Source organism: Capricornis sumatraensis, chromosome 1 (genome assembly GCF_032405125.1).
Source record: "Capricornis sumatraensis isolate serow.1 chromosome 1, serow.2, whole genome shotgun sequence".
In the NCBI taxonomy this organism is placed as follows: domain Eukaryota; kingdom Metazoa; phylum Chordata; class Mammalia; order Artiodactyla; family Bovidae; genus Capricornis; species Capricornis sumatraensis.
This window is the reverse complement of record NC_091069.1, coordinates 33,550,930-33,570,343: the sequence shown is the minus strand read 5'-3', so window position 1 is coordinate 33,570,343 and position 19,414 is coordinate 33,550,930. Positions and strand designations below refer to the sequence as shown.

General features: G+C 57.4%; 1 protein-coding gene across 3 annotated transcripts in view; it reads left to right on the top strand.

Annotated features, from left to right (window-relative positions):
• OTOF (otoferlin) overlaps window positions 1–17,979 on the top strand; it is an 89,477-nt gene extending 71,498 nt beyond the window's left edge. For 2 of the 3 annotated variants that reach the window (XM_068982191.1, XM_068982181.1), the window contains 25 exons: window positions 6–158; window positions 481–670; window positions 779–903; window positions 1,301–1,435; window positions 2,104–2,265; window positions 2,480–2,599; window positions 3,065–3,226; window positions 3,339–3,501; window positions 4,049–4,119; window positions 5,573–5,602; window positions 6,025–6,156; window positions 7,822–7,888; window positions 8,569–8,705; window positions 8,815–8,949; window positions 9,345–9,482; window positions 9,777–9,904; window positions 10,021–10,191; window positions 10,834–10,994; window positions 11,669–11,811; window positions 12,185–12,273; window positions 13,892–13,990; window positions 14,150–14,391; window positions 14,668–14,846; window positions 14,932–15,032; window positions 17,799–17,979. In XM_068982191.1, the coding sequence (XP_068838292.1) occupies window positions 6–158; window positions 481–670; window positions 779–903; window positions 1,301–1,435; window positions 2,104–2,265; window positions 2,480–2,599; window positions 3,065–3,226; window positions 3,339–3,501; window positions 4,049–4,119; window positions 5,573–5,602; window positions 6,025–6,156; window positions 7,822–7,888; window positions 8,569–8,705; window positions 8,815–8,949; window positions 9,345–9,482; window positions 9,777–9,904; window positions 10,021–10,191; window positions 10,834–10,994; window positions 11,669–11,811; window positions 12,185–12,273; window positions 13,892–13,990; window positions 14,150–14,391; window positions 14,668–14,846; window positions 14,932–15,032; window positions 17,799–17,979 (3,414 nt within the window). Of the gene's footprint in view, window positions 1–5; window positions 159–480; window positions 671–778; window positions 904–1,300; window positions 1,436–2,103; window positions 2,266–2,479; window positions 2,600–3,064; window positions 3,227–3,338; window positions 3,502–3,988; window positions 4,120–5,572; window positions 5,603–6,024; window positions 6,157–7,821; window positions 7,889–8,568; window positions 8,706–8,814; window positions 8,950–9,344; window positions 9,483–9,776; window positions 9,905–10,020; window positions 10,192–10,833; window positions 10,995–11,668; window positions 11,812–12,184; window positions 12,274–13,891; window positions 13,991–14,149; window positions 14,392–14,667; window positions 14,847–14,931; window positions 15,033–17,798 lie in introns of all 3 variants that reach the window. The other variant, XM_068982171.1, reaches the window with a different exon arrangement.
• The last annotated feature ends 1,435 nt before the right edge of the window (window positions 17,980–19,414 follow it).

The following is a 19,414-nucleotide window of genomic DNA, read 5'->3' as shown; positions in this document are numbered from 1 at the left end:
CCTAGCCCCAGCACAGCATCCCTGACGTCTTCATCTGGATGATGAGCAACAACAAGCGCATCGCCTACACCCGGGTGCCCTCCAAGGACCTGCTCTTCTCCATCGTGGAGGAGGAACTGGGCAAGGACTGCGCCAAGGTCAAGACACTCTTCCTCAAGGTGCTGGAAGGGGAGTGGATTAGCGGCGGGTGGAGGGGCTGGGGTCTGGGCTGCTCTCAAGAGGTCTTCTTCCTCTTGGAGGGAGCAGCGTCCACACCCCCGGGTCTGCCAGGCCTGAGCGGACAAGATGCCCAGAGAAGAGCTAAAGAGAATAGGAAGGGGGATCCCGCCTTGCCGATCCCCTTCTGTGCTGTTTCCCCACTGCACAGCCCAGTGGGATGGCTGCGGTGGGGATGGGCCCCCTCTGACCACAGCTTCTTAAGCTCCCTGCCCCTTCCTCACCCCGTGGGCTCTGGCAGCTGACCCTGCGCCCACCCTCCAGCTGCCGGGGAAGCGGGGCTTTGGCTCGGCGGGCTGGACTGTGCAGGCCAAGCTGGAGCTCTACCTGTGGCTGGGTCTCAGCAAGCAGCGCAAGGACTTCCTGTGTGGCCTGCCCTGTGGCTTCGAGGAGGTCAAGGCAGCCCAGGGCCTGGGACTGCTCTCCTTCCCACCCATCAGCCTGGTCTACACTAGTGAGTGAGGTCTCCCAGGTCTGGGTGGCCCTGGCTCCGAACTCTCACCCAGGGAGGGCACGCTGGCTGGTGGCCTGTTCCCCGAGCCTCATCCTGCTCTTCCCACAGAGAAGCAGGCCTTCCAGCTCCGCGCCCACATGTACCAGGCTCGCAGCCTCTTTGCTGCCGACAGCACCGGCCTCTCAGACCCCTTTGCCCGTGTCTTCTTCATCAACCAGAGTCAGTGCACAGAGGTGAGGGCCCCAGGGAGGAGCGGATGGCTCTGGCTTTGAGAGCACTGGGGGGCCTGTGAGTTTCTGGAACCTGGAGAAACAGAGCAGCCAGTGCCCAGATCCTTAGAGGGAAGGCTTGCAGATAGCTGCAGGACCAGGCCACACTGGTGAAGGCTTTAATCGTGGTTACGTTCAACATAGAAGACAGGGAAGACGTTGGTGGTGGGTGAGGGGGGACGGTCATGAGCAGACCTCATAGCAGCCTTCATTTAAGATTCCCCGAAGAGTCAGAGAACATGGCACTCCTGCCCCCTGAGTCCCCTGGAAACCACAGGAGTGACTGGGGTGACTCCTGCACCGGTATCTGCCCACCCACCATCACCCCTACTTATTACCTGTCTACTCCACCCTGCTGCAGGTACTGAATGAGACCCTGTGCCCCACCTGGGACCAGATGCTGGTGTTCGACAACCTGGAGCTGTACGGTGAAGCTCATGAGCTGCGGGACGATCCCCCTATCATTGTTATCGAAATCTACGACCAGGACACCATGGTACGGGTGGGCTCTAGCACTTGAATTGGCAGCCGCCTCCCCAGCCCACCCCCAGAGCCCCTTGGCCAGGGTGCTTGCCAGGAAGCTGGGGGTCTGGGCTGCTGACCAGCCCTTCCAAGAGACCCCAGGCGTCTTCTGCCCTCTCACTGCAGCCTGACCCCTCCTGATGCTGTGGGCCTCTGGGGTCTTAGGGAGGAGACAGGCCAGGGTGTCCCCGCCTGCTTCACAGACAGACCAAGCCCAGGCCCAGCCATGCCAAGAAGGCCTGCTGTCCCCAGCCTTCCCCCATCCTAGACCACCCAACTCCCCCCACCCCTGCATACAGTCATGCGCAGCCTCAGCTCTCCACGGGTGCTCTGGAGTGAGGGAGTGGACGATTGAGGTGACCTCTCCAGAGCTGGGGAGCCGCTTACTACAAGCCACCCCAGCTACTGGGGAGCCCTGAGTGAGTTCTGGACTAGTGCTAGGAGCACCTGTTTCTAGATCTGCATCTGCCATTCACTGCCAGCTTGGCCTGGAGCTAGCCTAAGACTTGGTTTCCCCATCTGTAAAATGGGGTGATCACACCTGCAACTACATGGGGCTATGGTGAAGACTGAATGAGATCCTGGGTATGAAGGTTCCCGGTCAGTTCAGGCATCAAGAGGCCACCTTGATTGTTGCGTCAGGGCAAAGCCGACTTCATGGGCCGGACCTTTGCCAAGCCGCTGGTGAAGATGGCCGACGAGGCGTACTGCCCACCCCGCTTCCCGCCCCAGCTGGAGTACTATCAGATCTACCGGGGCAATGCCACGGCCGGGGACCTGCTGGCCGCCTTCGAGCTGCTGCAGGTGGGGCTTCTGGAAAGAGGGGCCTGGGCCAGGGGCCTCTCTTCTCCCCATCCTACTGTGAGGCCACTGGGACTGAACTGGGGGTGTGCTTCCTTGGCACCTGTGCTGTCTGGCCTTTTCTGTCTCCCTAGACCATGCGGCACCTACCTGGTGAGGGGAGAGAGCCCTCTCCCTGGGCTCACCAGGATATGACGCTATGTCCCCCATCCCCCAGATTGGACCGGCAGGGAAGGCCAACCTGCCACCCATCAACGGCCCCATGGACATGGACCGAGGTCCCATCATGCCTGTGCCTGTGGGCATCCGACCCGTGCTTAGCAAGTACCGGGTGGAGGTGAGGGCTCCACCCCTCCCCTCCCAGCCCTGCCTTGAACAGGCCCTGCCATCCGCTGCTTCCTGGTCCCCCTCACCCTCTCCCCATCAAAGCTTGTATGCACACCTCACACTGGTGGCATCGAATGCCAGGGGTGCTTCAGCAACCTCAGGCCATGCCTCATGTTTCAGAAAAAAGACACTGAAGGAGGGGAAGTGACTGGCCCAAGGTCACACCCGGGAGCCAGCGGCAGCCCTCAGCTCCTGCCCATCCCCTGCCCTTTCTGCACTGACTCACACTTTCCAGGACCTTTCCCAGCCTCTGTCCACCCCCATACCCACCCTCACCGCCTCCTCCACAGCCCCTTGAGGACACCCTCCCTCATCAGCTCTCGCAGCCCTGCCCCTCCTGGTGGGTGGCCCCCCACAGCCAGCGCCCCTGATGGAGGGCTGTCCTCTCCCCCACACCCCCACCCCCCACACACAGGTGCTGTTCTGGGGCCTACGAGACCTGAAGCGGGTAAACCTGGCCCAGGTGGACCGGCCACGGGTGGACATCGAGTGCGCGGGGAAGGGGGTGCAGTCGTCCCTGATCCACAATTACAAGAAGAACCCCAACTTCAGCACCCTGGTCAAGTGGTTTGAAGTGGTGGGTGCAGGCCCGGGCGTGGTGGGGCAGGGCTGGGTGCAGTGGGTGCGGCCAGGGATGGCCGGTGCCTCTGCCCCTTCTCTGAGCTCAGGCTCCCTGCCCCCACCCCCAGGACCTCCCGGAAAACGAGCTCCTGCACCCGCCCTTGAACATCCGCGTGGTGGACTGCCGGGCCTTCGGCCGCTACACCCTGGTCGGCTCCCACGCCGTCAGCTCCCTGCGGCGCTTCATCTACCGGCCCCCAGACCGCTCAGCTCCCAGCTGGAACACCTCGGGTACGGCCACTGCTGAGGCCCAGGGCAGGGGCTCCAGCTCCCAGTCCAGACCACCTGGTTCCCTCCTGGGGGCATCCCCAGGTTGGGTAGGGGAGGCCAGGAAGGAGGGTCCACCCTGGAGGGTCTCCAGGGCGGAGGGGCTGTCCAGGCAGCCCCAAACTAGTGCCAGAAAGGCCAGAGCTGAGGCATCCTTAGAGGGCCCGAGAGCAGATGGCCTTCTCTGCCTGAACCCAGAGAAGACTCTGCCCCCCGCCACCCGCCACGTGGCCTCCACTGTGTCACTGAACACAGCTCACACTTCTCTCTGGCTCACCTCCTCCCTCTCCTTATGTCCATCTTTTCTCCCTCAACTGTCGCATCCCTCTCTCTCCCCCTTGGAAAGCTCCAGAGTCAGCTTTAGGCCTCTGGGCCTTTCAGCCACTCCGACTCTCACTCTTCCTCCTGCTCCTCCCTGTCTGTCTGTCTATCTGTCCATCTCTCTGTCCAGGCAGGCTCCTGAAGGGCCGCCGTGGGCTGTACAGTGGGGGCCCCTCCTCTCGCTCCACAGGGGAGGTCGTGGTGAGCATGGAGCCGGAGGTGCCCGTCAAGAAGCTGGAGACCATGGTGAAGCTGGAGGCGGTAAGGTGCCTGGAGATGTGCAATTGCGGGTGACTTTCCCAAAGCTGGGCCACCCCCACCCCACCCCCAGATAACACGTTAAGTCACTCCTCCTTCATCATGGGGTGGGCCAGGGCTAGCCCTCACTGCGTGTGCACGCAGCCCTATCCTAGGGTGTCCAGGAAGGCAAGAATCTCAATTCTGCATGTGCGTGTGTGCCATGAACATGCGGTGCATGTGTTTGAGAGACAGAGCAGTAATGTGTGAAACAATAGCCTGCCATTATTTTTATTCCAACAAACGACTCCACAGGCAAGGACTCCTTGTGTGAACACCAGTGTTCTCTCCAGAGGGTCTGAGTTTTCTTTCTCAGCCTTTTACAAACGACCCTCCCCAGGCCGGGGTTGGGGCAGGAGTTTCAGGTGGAAGTGCCTTACTCCTCCTGGCTTAGGACTGGGACTGTCGGTCTGCCAAAAGGGGCCCTGTCACCTGGGTGTTCAGATACGGACATGGAGCCTACAGGAGAGGGTGGGATGGAGGCCGGCCTGGAACAGGTCATCCTGAGCCCAGGCAGGACTGAGAGGGCAGGAGGCAGGCTTACCTCCCCACTGCCTTCTCCAAATCCCGTTCCTGACATCATCTGCTTCTCGCAGCCTGTGGCGTCTGCTAGCTTCTGAGATCTGGACCGGAGTCCAAGAGGATCCTTCCTCTCCCCATCGCTCTGGTCCCCAGAGAGTCTGGGCCAGTGGCTGAGTTGGCAGAGGGTGTGGCTTATGGAAGAGGAGAGCAGTTGAGGCCTGGTGCCTGGCCTGCGGGGCTGGGATTGGCACCACCAGGGGCTATGGGGCTAAATCTTGAGATGCCACGTTCCCCCTCAGCTCACAGCCTCTGAAGCTCCTCTCTGAGGTGCTTGCTCCTCCTGGGGGTAGGCAGCTAGTTTCAGGCCATTAGGGAACAAAGAGGACAGCACAGACCTGAGCTTCACCATCGTCCCCATGGGCTCTGGTGGGGCCTTTTTCGTCGGGGTCCCCTTCAGCTGTGTAAATGTGTCCACTTACTCATTAAGGCACTTGCCTTTCACCCAGCCAACATTACCAACCTCCAGCCTCATGCCCTGTCAGCCTCCCCTCTTGACTCTGACTCCCCACTGCAATCATCTGGGAAGTTGACAACTCTCCTGGTGCCCAGTACCCCACCTTGGACTCAGGGGAGCCCTGCAATGGATCATTTTTAAAAGCCCCCAGTAATTCTCATGTGCAGTCAGGTTGGCAAACCACCACCCTGGAAGTTCTAAAGAAACATCTCTGAGGCAGACCTTCCACAGTCCTAGAATTGGCCTTGTGAGCACAGCACTCATGACCCAGGGACCATCCCTGTGTGAGCCCCTGCCTGCACCCACCCTGGCTGGGCCACTGCCAGCCACTTTCAGCCCAGTGGCTAAGTCTGTCCTTGTCTCCTTGGTTCCCCTCTGCAGACTTCCGATGCCGTCATCAAGGTGGATGTGGTGAGTGGGGGTACCGTTGGGGAGCACTGGGAAGAGAAGACCCTATGCTACATAGGGTATCAGGCCAAGGGTAGCAGCATCAGGGACCAAGCCACCCCACAGCTCCTGATGCTCCGGCCAGTGTAACCCCTCCCAAGAGGCAGGGGGAGAGAGCTGCTTGGGCTGCAAGCCCCTGAGCACCAATCCCACCTTGGCCAGGCTCATGCTGGTGGGTCATGACACTCTCTGGGCCATGGCATCCACTGCCACAAAACAAGGTCCTGCCCCTTTCATACTGGTGGCTTCGCAGAGCCCCCTGGAACCCAGGGCTTCCTGGGAGCAGATGATCAGAATGGATGGGGAACCCCCGTATTGTCCAGGGCTCTGGGAATGGCCAGGGTGCAGGGACGTATGCAGGACTCTGGACCTGGCCAACCCTGCAGGCTGATGAAGAGAAGGAAAGGAAGAAGAAGAAGAAGAAGGGCAGCTCAGATGAGCCGGAGGAGGAGGAGCCGGATGAGAGCATGTTGGACTGGTGGTCCAAGTACTTTGCCTCCATCGACACCATGAAGGAGGTGAGGCCTCCGTCCTAGGCAGGGGGCCAAGGAGGGACTGGGCTGGGAGAGGTGATGCCAACTCCACATCAGACCCTCCTATTCAGCTTCCTTCCTACACCCACCAGAACGGTCTCCCTACTCCATCAATATGAACTTGGAACAGTCTATCTCACAGCCTTGAAGTTCTAGCTCATCATTTTCCAGTCTGCCTTCCCAGGCTTGGTTTTCTCAAGTCCTCATTCATTTATTCCACAAATATTCCTTGAGTATATATGATGATGTACCACCAATGTAGGCTGAAAGATAAGATGCCAAACCTGCCCTGAGTATTTACTGGACATGCAAAATGCACATGTAAATAGATACAGTACAATGTGATAACAGAGGCAATTTAGTGCCTAGGAGGCAGGGAAAGCCTCATAGAGGAGGTGACCTTTGAGGAAGAGGAGAAACGTGCACTCAGAGGCCAAAAGGAAACAACAACTTCTCAGTAGTACTTGCACATCTATTATCATTTTACATATTATGCTATTTTATTTTACATGTCTTGGTCACTGTTGCTGTGTGAAATGTTCTTCCCTTGTTGTGCACACACAGGTCTACTGAGTCAGATTGCAAATTCCAGAAAGCTCATTTCTCCCCTTCCTCATTTGTCTCTTGTCCACACTGCCAACCTAGCTCAGGACAGGCACCCAAGACTGACCAAATGACCAGAAGGGACACATGCCCCTGGTTGTGTTTCCTTGACCAAGCTGATCCAGCCACATCCTCTCCCCAGGCCCTTTCTATGACCCGAGTTGTGTGTGATGTTTACCATTCATATCAGAGCACAGGCTAAGCTGCTGTAGCAGGTCAGATTGCTATGAACAAGAACACTAATATGGTGATTCAGTGGGGTTGGAGACTGATATACTGCCATCTTGTTACTAGCATCTATATGGTTAGCAAAGGCTTACCATCATGTCCTAATACCAGTGCACAGGAAGGGTAAAGAGAAGAGGTGGCGGCATACTCCTTTCCTCTTGAGGGCCCAGCCTAGAAGCAGCACATAAGCACATCCACTCACATTGGCTAGAATCTAATCCCATAGCCACGCTTAGCTGCAAGGGAGGCTGGGAAATGTTATCTTTAGCTAGGTGACTCTGTGCTAAAAACTTTTAGGGAGCAGAAGCGCCGATAATTGAGGGACATCTAGTAGTATCTTCTACCACCAGCACCTCCTGGATTCAAGTTGGAGCTTCGGGAGGTTGCCTGTTGTCTCGTCTGTTCCTGTAATTTGCACAGGCTGCCACCAGGGGGCAGTGGCACCTTGGATGAATCCTGATGATTTAGTATCCAGTGTGTACGGACGGACTGAAGAAAAGAAACCATGCTTTCTTATCCAGTTATACTTTTCTACATTAAAACAATAAAACGTTAAAACTAAGAAGCAATGTTAAAGAACACATATTTTTCAATCGTACATAATTCAAAGAATCATAAAACTCCTAAGTACACTTAAAGCCATATTTTACACTATAAACTTTTAACCCACTTAAGCAGAGCACATGATAGGTTTGAAACCCAGTGGGAAAGAGTTTCTGCTTCTAAAAATTTAAGACTGGTCTGAGACCACAGTGTGGGGTCAACAAACCCCACCCTAGGAAACCTAACTTCCCTTCTTCTCACCTCATTTTTTGGCAGCAAATTCGACAACAAGAAATCACAGGAATTGACTTGGAGGAGAAAGAGGAGATGGACAACACTGAAGGTGAGCCTGGAGCCCTGGAACTCTGCTTTCGTCTCCCAGCCCATTATATGAGTGGCTCCTCCGCTCATCACACCAGCTGCTTCTCTTTCCCCTTCCCGTGGGTCCTCACAGCTGCAGCAGCCTACAGCAGATATCCTCAGGCATCCCTGAGGCCCTTACGTAGAGTGGCTTTTACTCTGACCAGTTGAGCAACCACAGTGATGGACAGACATTTAGAGCCTTCGAACATCAGAGCTGGAAGGGACCTCAGAACTCATCCCATTCTGTGTCTTCCAGACCTTTTCCATGGAACACTACGAATGGGTTTTCTAAAGGGAAAAGAAGGTTCTGAGGCCAGATTGGTTAAACAGGTCCCTTGGTGCAGGACCTCTCAGTGCCTTTAATATACAAATGCTATTATAATAAATCTCTAAAAGGAAGACAGAATAAAATATTTCCCTGACTTATTATATATATATAATTATTATATCATGCATATACATTATATATATCCTTTCTCTTAAAGCATTCCAAGAACACCTACACTTAGTGTTTCACTGAATGCTGTTTGGAAAATGCTAATATAGAACAGTCTTCTTATTAGAGACCTGCTAAGTTAAATTAGTGAAGTGATGAGGTAGGTCTCCAGCCCTGGCTTTCCTGCTCAGATCATTTCTGCCTCCTTGTCTGTTTCTGGCCAGGCCTAAAGGGGCCGATGAAGGGCAAGGAGAAGGCAAGGGCTGCAAAGGAGGAGAAGAAGAAAAGAACCCAGAGCCTAGGCCCTGGCCAGGGGTCGGAGGCCCCTGAGAAGAGGAAACCCAAGATTGATGAGCTCAAGGTAAGGGTCTGGGAGCAGACCCCACCAGGGTGTGGGGGCGTCATGCCCAGGTCAAGACAGAGGCCTATAGGCCTGCCTCACCTCCCCCTGATGGCCTGGCTTGGCTCAGGTGTACCCCAAGGAGCTGGAGTCAGAGTTCGACAACTTCGAGGACTGGCTGCACACGTTCAACCTGCTTCGGGGCAAGACAGGGGACGACGAGGATGGTGGGACCGAGGAGGAGCGCATCGTGGGCCGGTTCAAGGTCAGGTGGCGAGTGTGAGCGGGGCCCAGCCCCTAAGACCCAGGCCCTGAGTCCTGAGCCTCCCCACCAGCTCTCCTCCCCACCCCAAGCCTGGGGCTGACAGCCAAGGGGAACTGTCAGCTGCCCCAGTAGGAAAACTATGAGAATACTTGCATGCTGAGTGATAAGGGGCATCTGCCCTGAACCCACTCCCCTACTTGACCCCCTGCAAAATTGCCCCCACTCTGGCCACTTCCTCCAAAACCCCTGACTTTCTGTGACCCAGCAACTAAAAGGTTATGGCCCCAAACCCCTGCAGTAGGGTGCAGATCCTCAGTGCTCTGGGCTATTTTAAATGCCACCCCTGCCTGTGCCCATGGGAACCTGCACCCTGACCCACGCTTGCTGCACCCCAGGGCTCCCTCTGCGTGTACAAAGTGCCACTCCCAGAGGATGTGTCCCGGGAAGCCGGCTACGACCCCACCTACGGCATGTTCCAGGGCATCCCCAGCAATGACCCCATCAACGTGCTTGTCCGGGTCTACGTGGTCCGAGTAAGAGCCCCCTCGCAGCCTCTCTCCCCAGGCTCCCAGTCCTTCTGCCCAAGAGGGGCTGAAGCAGCCTCTAACTGATAGCCCCCAACTGGGAGACACCAGGGAGGGCAGCTGGCCTTGTGCCATCCTTTATAGAGGCGGAAGCCAAGGCCCAGAGTTGGTCAGGGACTCACCCGGGGTCACACAGCAACTCTCTGGTCCAGTGCTCCTGCCCTTCATTATCATGGGACCATCGCGGGGTGGGGGAAGACGAGGGTACAGGCACCCTGCTCAGGAGCGCCCCTCCCATTCCAGGCCACGGACCTGCACCCCGCAGACATCAATGGCAAAGCTGACCCCTACATTGCCATCCGGCTAGGCAAGACTGACATCCGTGACAAGGAGAACTACATCTCCAAGCAGCTCAACCCCGTCTTTGGGAAGTAAGGCCTCCTGGTGCCCCACCTCCACCCTGCCTAGACTTCCCCAGCCCAGACCCCCTCCCGCCCCACCCTACCCCCCTTGACCCTCAACCCTTCTCCCAACCCCGCCGCACCAGGTCCTTTGACATCGAAGCCTGCTTCCCCATGGAATCCATGCTGACGGTGGCCGTGTACGACTGGGATCTGGTAGGCACCGATGATCTCATTGGGGAAACCAAGATCGACCTGGAAAACCGCTTCTACAGCAAGCACCGCGCCACCTGCGGCATCGCCCAGACCTACTCCGTGTGCGTGGGGCGGGGTGGGGCAGGGGGGCTGCCTACTGCACCGTGACTTCAAAATCAAGACGCAAACCATGGGATTTGGGGAGGTGGACATATGGTTTCTGTCCCAGCCAGGCCTCCATCCCCACAGGCTCTGGGCTCAGCCTTCAGGGGCCAGGACTGCAGGTTCCAAGACAAGGAGAGAGCCAGGGAATTCCAGGACAGAGGAAACAGAGGGAGAGAGAAGTGGGCTGGGAGGAGGCAGGAGTGCGCTAGGAAGAGTCCACTGGAGAACTGGCCAGCAGGTGCCACTGCCAGGCTGTGTGACCCTGGGCCAGCCCCTTACCCTCTCTGGTTGTCAGTTTCCTCAGGGAGTCTTTGAAGTTCCAGAGGAGTGGACACAGTTGAGGGGATGGTGCGGCTGCACTGGGGGAGACTGGATGCTCGTCCTTGGGGAGCAGAGAGCACGTGGGGCCCAAGCCCAGGGCAGGAGGGATCAGCCACCAGCAGCCCTCGTGTCTCAGCTGATCCTGGAGCATGGGGCAGGGCTCACTTGCTTACACTGGGCAACAGCCAACCTAAGGAAGCTGGCCAGGGCCACTTATTACCTGGGGATGGCCCAGCCACACCTCAAGCCTCACCCAGGCCATGCATCTCCTCCCACAGACACGGCTACAATATCTGGCGGGACCCTATGAAGCCCAGCCAGATCCTGACCCGCCTCTGCAAGGAGGGCAAAGTGGACGGCCCCCACTTCGGGCCCCCCGGGAGAGTGAAGGTGTCCAACCGCGTCTTCACAGGGCCCTCCGAGATGGAGGACGAGAATGGTAAGGGATGCCGCACGCAGCCATGGGGTGTCAAGAGGCCATGGAAGGACCCACACATCCTTGTGGCGGGACCACCCCTCTGCTCATCACCGCAGTGTCCCCTCCTGTCCGCTCAGCCTCTGCCCTTCCTCCCCATCCCACACTGCATTTGTCCACTTGTCCCCTTTCTCTTCCTCTCAGCCTCCCTGTGGGGTAGGAAGGTTCTTCCTCATTCTACAGATGAGGAAAGAGAGACCCAAAGGGTTTCAGTGATTTGCCCAAGGTCACTCAGCTTTTACAAGGCAGAGTGACAGCAGTGTAGACCCAGGTTGGTGTGGCTCTCCCCACCCTTTTGCCCTTGTGGCCCTTCATGGAGAAACAGCAAATGTCTCTGCTGGAAGCTTGTGCCACCCACCTTCAAGGTGCTAGACAGGACGTAGGTTCTTCTCTTCCCTGACCTTGCAGCCCAGCGGGATTCTCGGGTCAGTTTCCCCCAAGCAGGGGAAACCCAAGGACACAGACCCCTCTGAGCCCACGAGGCACCTGAGAGCTTGGGCTGTTGCATCTCCCTCTGAGCCTCAGTTTCTCCATCAGTAGACCGGAGAAGGGGCCTCTGTATGCCCTTGAGCCCCTGGCCCAGCACAGGTCTCTTGTTCTGCTGAGCCCACATATGAGCTGACCTCCGGCACCCACAGGGCAGAGGAAGCCCACGGAAGAGCACGTGGCACTGCTGGCCCTGAGACACTGGGAGGACATCCCCCGCGTGGGCTGCCGCCTGGTGCCTGAACACGTGGAGACACGGCCGCTGCTCAACCCCGACAAGCCGGGCATCGAACAGGTGACTGGCCTGAGTCTGGCGTTCTTCAGTATTTGGGGTCAGTCCCAACCTGAGTCCATAAAAAGAGATCCCCATGCTATTCGCCGCTTCCCCTGGAGTGTCAGGCGCCCCATGCACACACACGCCATGCCCTTCACCGTAACTACCGGGTCTCGTGTCTGGGCTGTGAGTGAGAATCACATCACCTCTGGTGGAAACCTAGGCTAATCTCCCTCAGAAGCTGCAATTGGCTGTGGGTGACGTCATAGGGATTGCTGGCATCCAAGAAGGAAAACGGATGAGTCCCGCCAGAACAAAGGTTGGGAGGGAGAGGAGAGCTGGCCTTGCTGGGTAGAGGAAGGAGTCATGAGACGTGCCACACCCCCTTCCTCAGGGCCGCCTGGAGCTGTGGGTGGACATGTTTCCCATGGACATGCCGGCCCCCGGGACGCCTCTGGACATCTCCCCTCGGAAGCCCAAGAAGTGAGCTGCTCAGGGCCAGCGCCCTTCCCTCCCTGCTCCCCAACGCATCCTTTCTGTAGGAGCCTCCAGGCCCAGGTCACCTTAGTCAGTCCCACGTGGCTTTGTTGGGGGAACAGAGCGCCCCACGAAGAGGGCTGTGGGGCCTGCCCTGGGGAGGTCCCCTTGCTGAGGTAAGGGGTCTCACCCCCACTGTGTGGCCAGCAAGGGCCATGGGTTCACAACGACACCCTCCACAAAGGCCCTGTCCTCACAGACCCACTCCTCCACAGGCCCATGCATGCAGGCAGCATCCTCCCTGGGTTCCCCCCACACATCCACAAGACCCAGAACCCCTGAGAGCTGCTCTGCTCCCCTGATAAAAGTGGTTCCCACTCAAAGCTGTCATTCAGCTCTGCCAAGTTTTATTTAAAACTGATGGGATGTGCAGGAGGGTGGGAGAGTAGCCAGAACGCTGGATCATGAGCCAAGCCATCTGTCTCTGTTAGTTGACACTGGCCAGGTCACTTTTCCCTCCATGGTCCTCAGTTTTCCCATCTGTAAAGTGGCCAGACCAAGCCACTGCCGGCACTGGACTTGGTGCCTGCAATCAGAGCCCCACATTTCCATTTCACACTGGACCCCACCAATCATATAGCCCATTCTGCCTGGTGGGCCTTCCCAGGTGGCTCAGTGATAAAGAATTCCCCTGCCAACGCAGAAGATGCGGGTTCAATCCCTGGGTCTGGAAGATCCCCTGGAGAAGGAAATAGCTACCCACTCCAGTATTCTTGCCTGGAAAATCCTATGGATAGAGGAGCCTGGTGGGCTACAGTTCACGAGGTTGCAAAAGAGTCGAATATGACTTAGCTACTAAACAAAACCAACTAATTCTGCCTGGCACAGGCTCCAGGTGGGACCCTGAGTGTGCTGTTCCATGGCTCGCCACCAGGGGACACCCCAACCCGCTGTGTCTGCAGGACTTGCAGTCCAGGGGCGTTAAGTCCAGCATGAGCCATTGCAGTCGATTTTTAGAGGCTGACTCAACCTCACTCGTAAAGGTAGAGATGGAACCACCTCATTTATCATGACAATTATACTTCAAGAGGAAAATCCCCTTTGGGGGCAAGGATATAAAGGAAATCAGATTCCAGGGTGATCCACTGCCAGCTGCTGGGCTTAAATGTACATTTCTATTAGAGCTGGAATGGAGCTTCAGGCCTCTGGGGAGGAGGGATTCCTGACTCTCCAAGCCTCGCTTCAGCCATACCCCAAGCAGCCGGCCAGTGCCCCTCCCTGGGCAGCCTCCCTGAGACCTGAGTCAGCTCCCTACCCGCCCACCTCATCCAGGAGGACTGTGCCCTGGGTCCTGGCGTTCTAGCCCAGCTGGCTCTCCCACCCACCCCGCCCGGTCTGGCTTTTCTCTCAACAGCCATGCTGACTGGGTGACCTTCTCCTCTGACCCTGGGCCCCCCACGTTTCCCCAACCCCTCAGCTTCTCCCCACATCGGCTCTCTCAGCCCGTCTGGCCCAGGTCCCATGCCCATCCCAAGTCCCCAGGACTTGTCCCAGTCACCTCATCTCCAACCCCAGCCTGGTAACCCCCACCCCCACACCACTAATCGGCCCCTAACCCACCCAGGTACGAGCTGCGGGTCATCGTGTGGAACACGGATGAGGTGGTCTTGGAAGATGACGACTTCTTCACTGGGGAGAAGTCCAGCGACATTTTCGTGCGGGGGTGGGTGAGAGGTCCCCTGGATGGGAAGGGGGCCGAGCTGAGTAAGCCCACCTTCCCAGGAGGCAGGAGAGGAGGGAGAGGACGGCGAGGAGGGGGGTGCTGTGGGTGGAGAGAGGCCTCTGGGGAGGTGGCTGAAGGGCCACAGGTGATGCCCCACAGGTGGCTGAAGGGCCAGCAGGAGGACAAGCAGGACACAGACGTCCACTACCACTCCCTCACGGGCGAGGGCAACTTCAACTGGCGCTACCTGTTCCCCTTCGACTACCTGGCTGCCGAGGAGAAGATTGTCATCTCCAAGAAGGAGTCCATGTTCTCCTGGGACGAGACCGAATACAAGATCCCCGCACGGCTCACCCTGCAGATCTGGGACGCCGACCACTTCTCTGCTGATGACTTCCTGGGTGCGGGGCTGGGACCAGAGCAGCGAGAGGTCCCCTGGGTGGGAGGGGGGCTGAACTGGGTAAGCCCACCTTCCTGGAAGGCAGGAGAGGAGGGAGGGGACAGGGGGGTGGTGCTGTGGGTGGAGAGACCCACCCCAGCTGTGGTTGCAGGTCTGGAGCAGGTGATGCTCCGGTGGGGGCGGGGGAGGGGCGGCAGGGGCAGGGTGAGCCCAGCCCAGGTGGGGCACCCAGTGTCAATCGGACCCAATGTAGGAGCTGACTCTCAGGTTGTCACAGGGGCCATCGAGCTGGACCTGAATCGTTTCCCTCGGGGCGCGAAAACGGCCAAGCAGTGCACCATAGAGATGGCCACGGGGGAGGTGGATGTGCCTCTGGTTTCCATCTTCAAGCAGAAGCGCGTCAAAGGCTGGTGGCCCCTCCTAGCCCGCAACGAGAATGACGAGTTTGAGCTCACGGTGGGCCTCACCACTGCTGGGCAGGGGGCAGGGGAGGGCCTGGCACATTTCCTGGGCGCCGGCACCATTCTGTTCCTCTCTGCAGGGCAAAGTGGAAGCAGAGTTGCATCTACTCACTGCCGAGGAGGCGGAAAAGAATCCCGTGGGCCTGGCCCGCAATGAACCTGATCCCCTAGAGAAACCCAAGTGAGTGCCCTGCATGCCAGTCCCCTGCCACATTGGTCCCTGGGGGCACAGGGACAGGAAGGAGGTGCCAGAACCTCTGGTCTTCTTGCCCCCACTCTGTGGGCACCTCTGCCCTCTCTGACCCTTCCTGGGCCACAGCCTCATTGCAGGCGAGCCTCCTCCCTCTTCCCCTTACCCCCAGGGTCGACCTCCTCCCTCTGAGGCCAGAACACGGGCTATAGTACAGGGAAGGCCCTGTTGAGCTGAGTTGAATGCTCTTCCTACTTTTTGACAGGGGCTTCCCAGGTAGCTCAACTGGTAAGGAATCTGCCTGCAATGCAGAAGACTCTGGTTCAATTCCTGGGTTGGGAAGTTCCCCTAGACAAGGGATAGACTACCCACTTCAGTGCTCTTGGGCTTCCCTGGAGGCTCAGATGGTAAAGTATCTCCCTACAATGCGGGAGACCTAGGTTCGATCCCTGGGTTGGGAATATCCTCTGGAGGAAGGAGTGGCAATCCACTCCAGTATTCTTGCCTGGAGAATCCCCACGGACAGAGGGGCCTGGCAGGCTACAGCCTTTAGGGTCGCAAAGAGTCGGACATGACTGAGTGACTAAGCACACAGATTTGACAAAGGCAAACAGCTGCAGTGGTGGGCTTTGGGGCGCCAGGCAGCCTTGATGGCTGGGGGAGGGGGGCACCTGGAACTGTGTATGCAGCTGAGAGTCACCTTCATCTTGGCCACGGGCCCTCACCACACCCTGGCCCTCATCCTCCGTGTCCTTCCTCGGTGCTCCCTCTGCTCCTGTCGCTGCTCTAACCAGCCCCATACAAGCTTCCTCTGGTTCTTGAACCCTCTCAAGTCTGCCCACTACTTCGTGTGATACATGCATCACTGGCTGCTTCTCCTCCTCGCCCTTTTCCTCTACTCCATGCCCGGCTACCTGGTCAAGAAGATCCTTGGGGTCTGAGCCCAAAGCCTCCTGGGTCTCATGCCCTCCCTTCCTCCTGGACCTAGGGCTATGAGCTGGCCAGCATGTGGCACACCCTCACACACACACACACACACACACACGAGTGCACACATAAGGACAGTGCAGACATCAACTTTTAAGCTTTCAAGTGGTATCCTAGACTCAGAACTGCAAATGACTGTCTTGCATGTTTACATATGAGGCCAGAGAGGAAAAGGAACTTGTCCAAGGTCACCGCCTAGCAAATCAGGGTAGAGCTAGGACTCAGCCTTGGTTTTCAAATGGCCCATCCAGTGTCTTTTGCACAATACCACCTCTTCTCCCAGCGACATCCTGGTCAGAATCCAACCCAGTTCCATTGGCAGAAAGCAGCTGAGTTATGGACAGGAAAGGGGAAAGGCTTTGACTGAGATCAGCCATCCAGCCCTGAAGAGATTCTGCCAGCATCCTCCTCCCACCCCGAGCCCTTTCCTGCCCTGCATGGCAGTGAGTAGCTCCACAGCATTCACTCATCTTGGTAACCAGCCTATGGGGAGCTCGGCTCGGTGCCAGAACTTTTCATGCACTTTCTCACATCACCCTTTCACCAACCCAAGGTGGGATCTTCTATTAACCCCATGGTACAAGTGAGGAGTCCGAGGCTCTAAGACATGCCTCGCTTGCCTGTCGCCACTGGGACTGGAAACCAGGTGCCCTTGCCCACAACCTCTGGCCTGCAGCCCTGCCTGCACTGACTGGCTCTGGAGGGTGCGGTCTACGTCCATCAGGAACAGGAAGAGTTTGAAGAAGCCTGTGTAGTACTTTGATTTTCTATCGGGACATTTTATAGAATCTATTGTTCTTGTCACACAGCCAACAGAATATAAGCTCAACAAGCCCTTTTTTTTAGCTGGGTGGCCCTGAAGAAGGTAGAGTAGTGATCCATCCCTGATGGTGGGCAGGTCAGGGGTGAGAGTAGCGTGTACCCCACCCTGGGGATCCTCAGACCCCTGGCAGGGCTTGGTGGGGACAGAAACCTAAAGGGGGAACATTTGGAAACACAAACCTCACTGTGAACACACAGCAAGTGCTAGACCATCCACAATGAACAGCTCAGTAGGGGATCTTCCTATTGTAACAACCAGAACTGCCTGCAGCCCTGCAACAGCCTCCTCCAGCACTGACCTGCCCTCACTGCAAGTGTTGGGTCGAGGGGTAGTTGCCCAGCTGCCAAAAATGCCGTCTAGGCTTCGGGAGGAGCTGGGACAACTGTGGTTCTCTGCAAAGAGAAAGGGAATGCAGGCAGCATTTGCTGGAGCTAAGTTCAGTTCAGTTCGGTCGCTCAGTCGTGTCCGACTCTTTGTCATCCCACGGACTGCAGCACACCAGTCCTCCCTGTCCATCACCAACTCCCGGAGTTTACTCAAACTTATATCCATTGAGTCAGTGATGCCATCCAACCACCTCATCCTCTGTCATCCCCTTCTCCTCCCTCCTTCAATCTTTCCCAGCACCAGGGTCTTTTCCAAGGAGTCAGTTCTTCATATCAGGTGGCCAAAGTATGGAGTCTCAGCTTCAGCATCAGTCCTTCCAATGAATATGCAGGACTGATTTTCTTTAGGATGGACTGGTTGGATCTCCTAGTTGTTCAAGAGATTCTCAAGAGTCTTCTCCAAGAGCACAGCTGGAGCTGAGATGTGCTCAAACCCTGCCTCCAGCACTCAGTACTCTGGGGACTGGGACCGTGAAGGGGGCCCTCTTGGGGTCTAGAAGGGCTGCAGGGACGGGGTGTCTTGGAGGTGCTACTCCCCTGACCGAGGCTCTCCCTCCCCAGCCGGCCCGACACTGCCTTCGTCTGGTTCCTCAACCCCCTCAAGTCCATCAAGTACCTCATCTGCACGCGGTACAAGTGGCTCATCATCAAGATCGTGTTGGCACTGCTGGGACTGCTCATGCTGGCGCTCTTCCTCTACAGCCTCCCCGGTTACATGGTCAAGAAGCTCTTGGGGGCGTGAAGGCCCTGGGGGCCCTCCCTACAGCTCCCCTCCTGGGCCTGCACATTTGCCCCGCCTCTGGCACAGAGGCCTCCAGTCCCAGGGGCCTTCCTCCTGCTGGCTGGGCCGGTGATGCAACAACCCCCCCACACACCCTGCCTGTCCGCCCCACCCCAAGCCTACTGCTGACCCAGTCCTGCCCGTCCTGTCCCTACCTGCAGGGTAGGGAGTGTGGGAAAAGGCAAGAGCCTGCCCCACCTGCCAGAGGAAGCCACCTGAAATCCTCCCCAGGCCTTCCAGCAGAGTGCTAAAGCTTTAATTAAATTAACTGAGAATCGAATCACGTCATGGGCTGTGCCTAGGGCTTTAAAAAGAATCAATGAGCAAGCAGCATCACCCTCCCCCTCCCCAGACATAATCAGCTGCCATCTTGACCTTGCAGAAGTGATCCGAAATCCCTTCCAGGAATCCTGCCAGGTGGCTGCTTCCTCGGGCCACTCCACTCTATCCAGGCAGCCGCAGTCTGGGTGCACAAGCCCAGTCCCCGCCCAGCCTGCAGGTTCTGATGGCCTCCCAATGCTTCCTTTGCCCAGACTAGCCCTTGCAAGCCAGCACGCCTGCAGTGAACTCCGTACCCCACCCACCTGCCTAGCCCCCGCTGGGCTTGCCCTTTCAATACTGGGGGGCTGCCTGGAGTTTGCACTTGAAGGGCTGCCCACCTCCCGCCCCCACCGCCTGTGTGAGCTGAGTTTCTCTTGGCTGTTTTTCCTCTCTTAAGTGGTGATTTTTCTCTTAATAAAAGAAATCCAACCCTGAGCTGACAAGTCTGCAGTGGGTCAGGTGGGGGGAGCTGTGGGGGAGGGGTGCACAGGGTCGGCTGGCAAGCTCAGCACAGGCTGGGCCGCTTTGGAGTGGGGGGGGCCTTGTGACCCAGGGTTCAAGGTGGGCCTCAGGTACAGGGCTGCCTGCCTAGGCTGCCCCAGGAGGAAAGTCACACCACAGCCCAGGGGCACAGCCTGGTGGACCCAGGGGCCCCAAAAGCTCACTAACACACTCTTAGTGACAGTCTGAAGGCACAGACTCTGAAATGGCCCAAAGCTCCCAGGTACCACCTGTTCCCAGAAGCAAGAAGGGAGCCCTGAGCCACAGTCTCGGCCTGCAGCTGTGTGCCTGTTCTCAAACCAGTCTGAAGCTGGGGACAAAGTCCCCTCACGACACAGAGATGTCAGGTGGGGATTGCTCTTTAAAGTGATTCAGACACAACTTTTTTAAGACTTTAATCAGGACTGTGGAATCCAGGTAACTCTTCTCAGCGCCTTATTTCAACAGGCCTGGCAACAACAGGTCTGAAAAACGCAGGGAGTGGGCCTGGGGAAGCCCCCGGGGGGTGCTGCCTCCCACACCAACAGCGACACCAGTGTCGGCCCTACCGAAACAGGCTTTTCAAGGTCTGGCT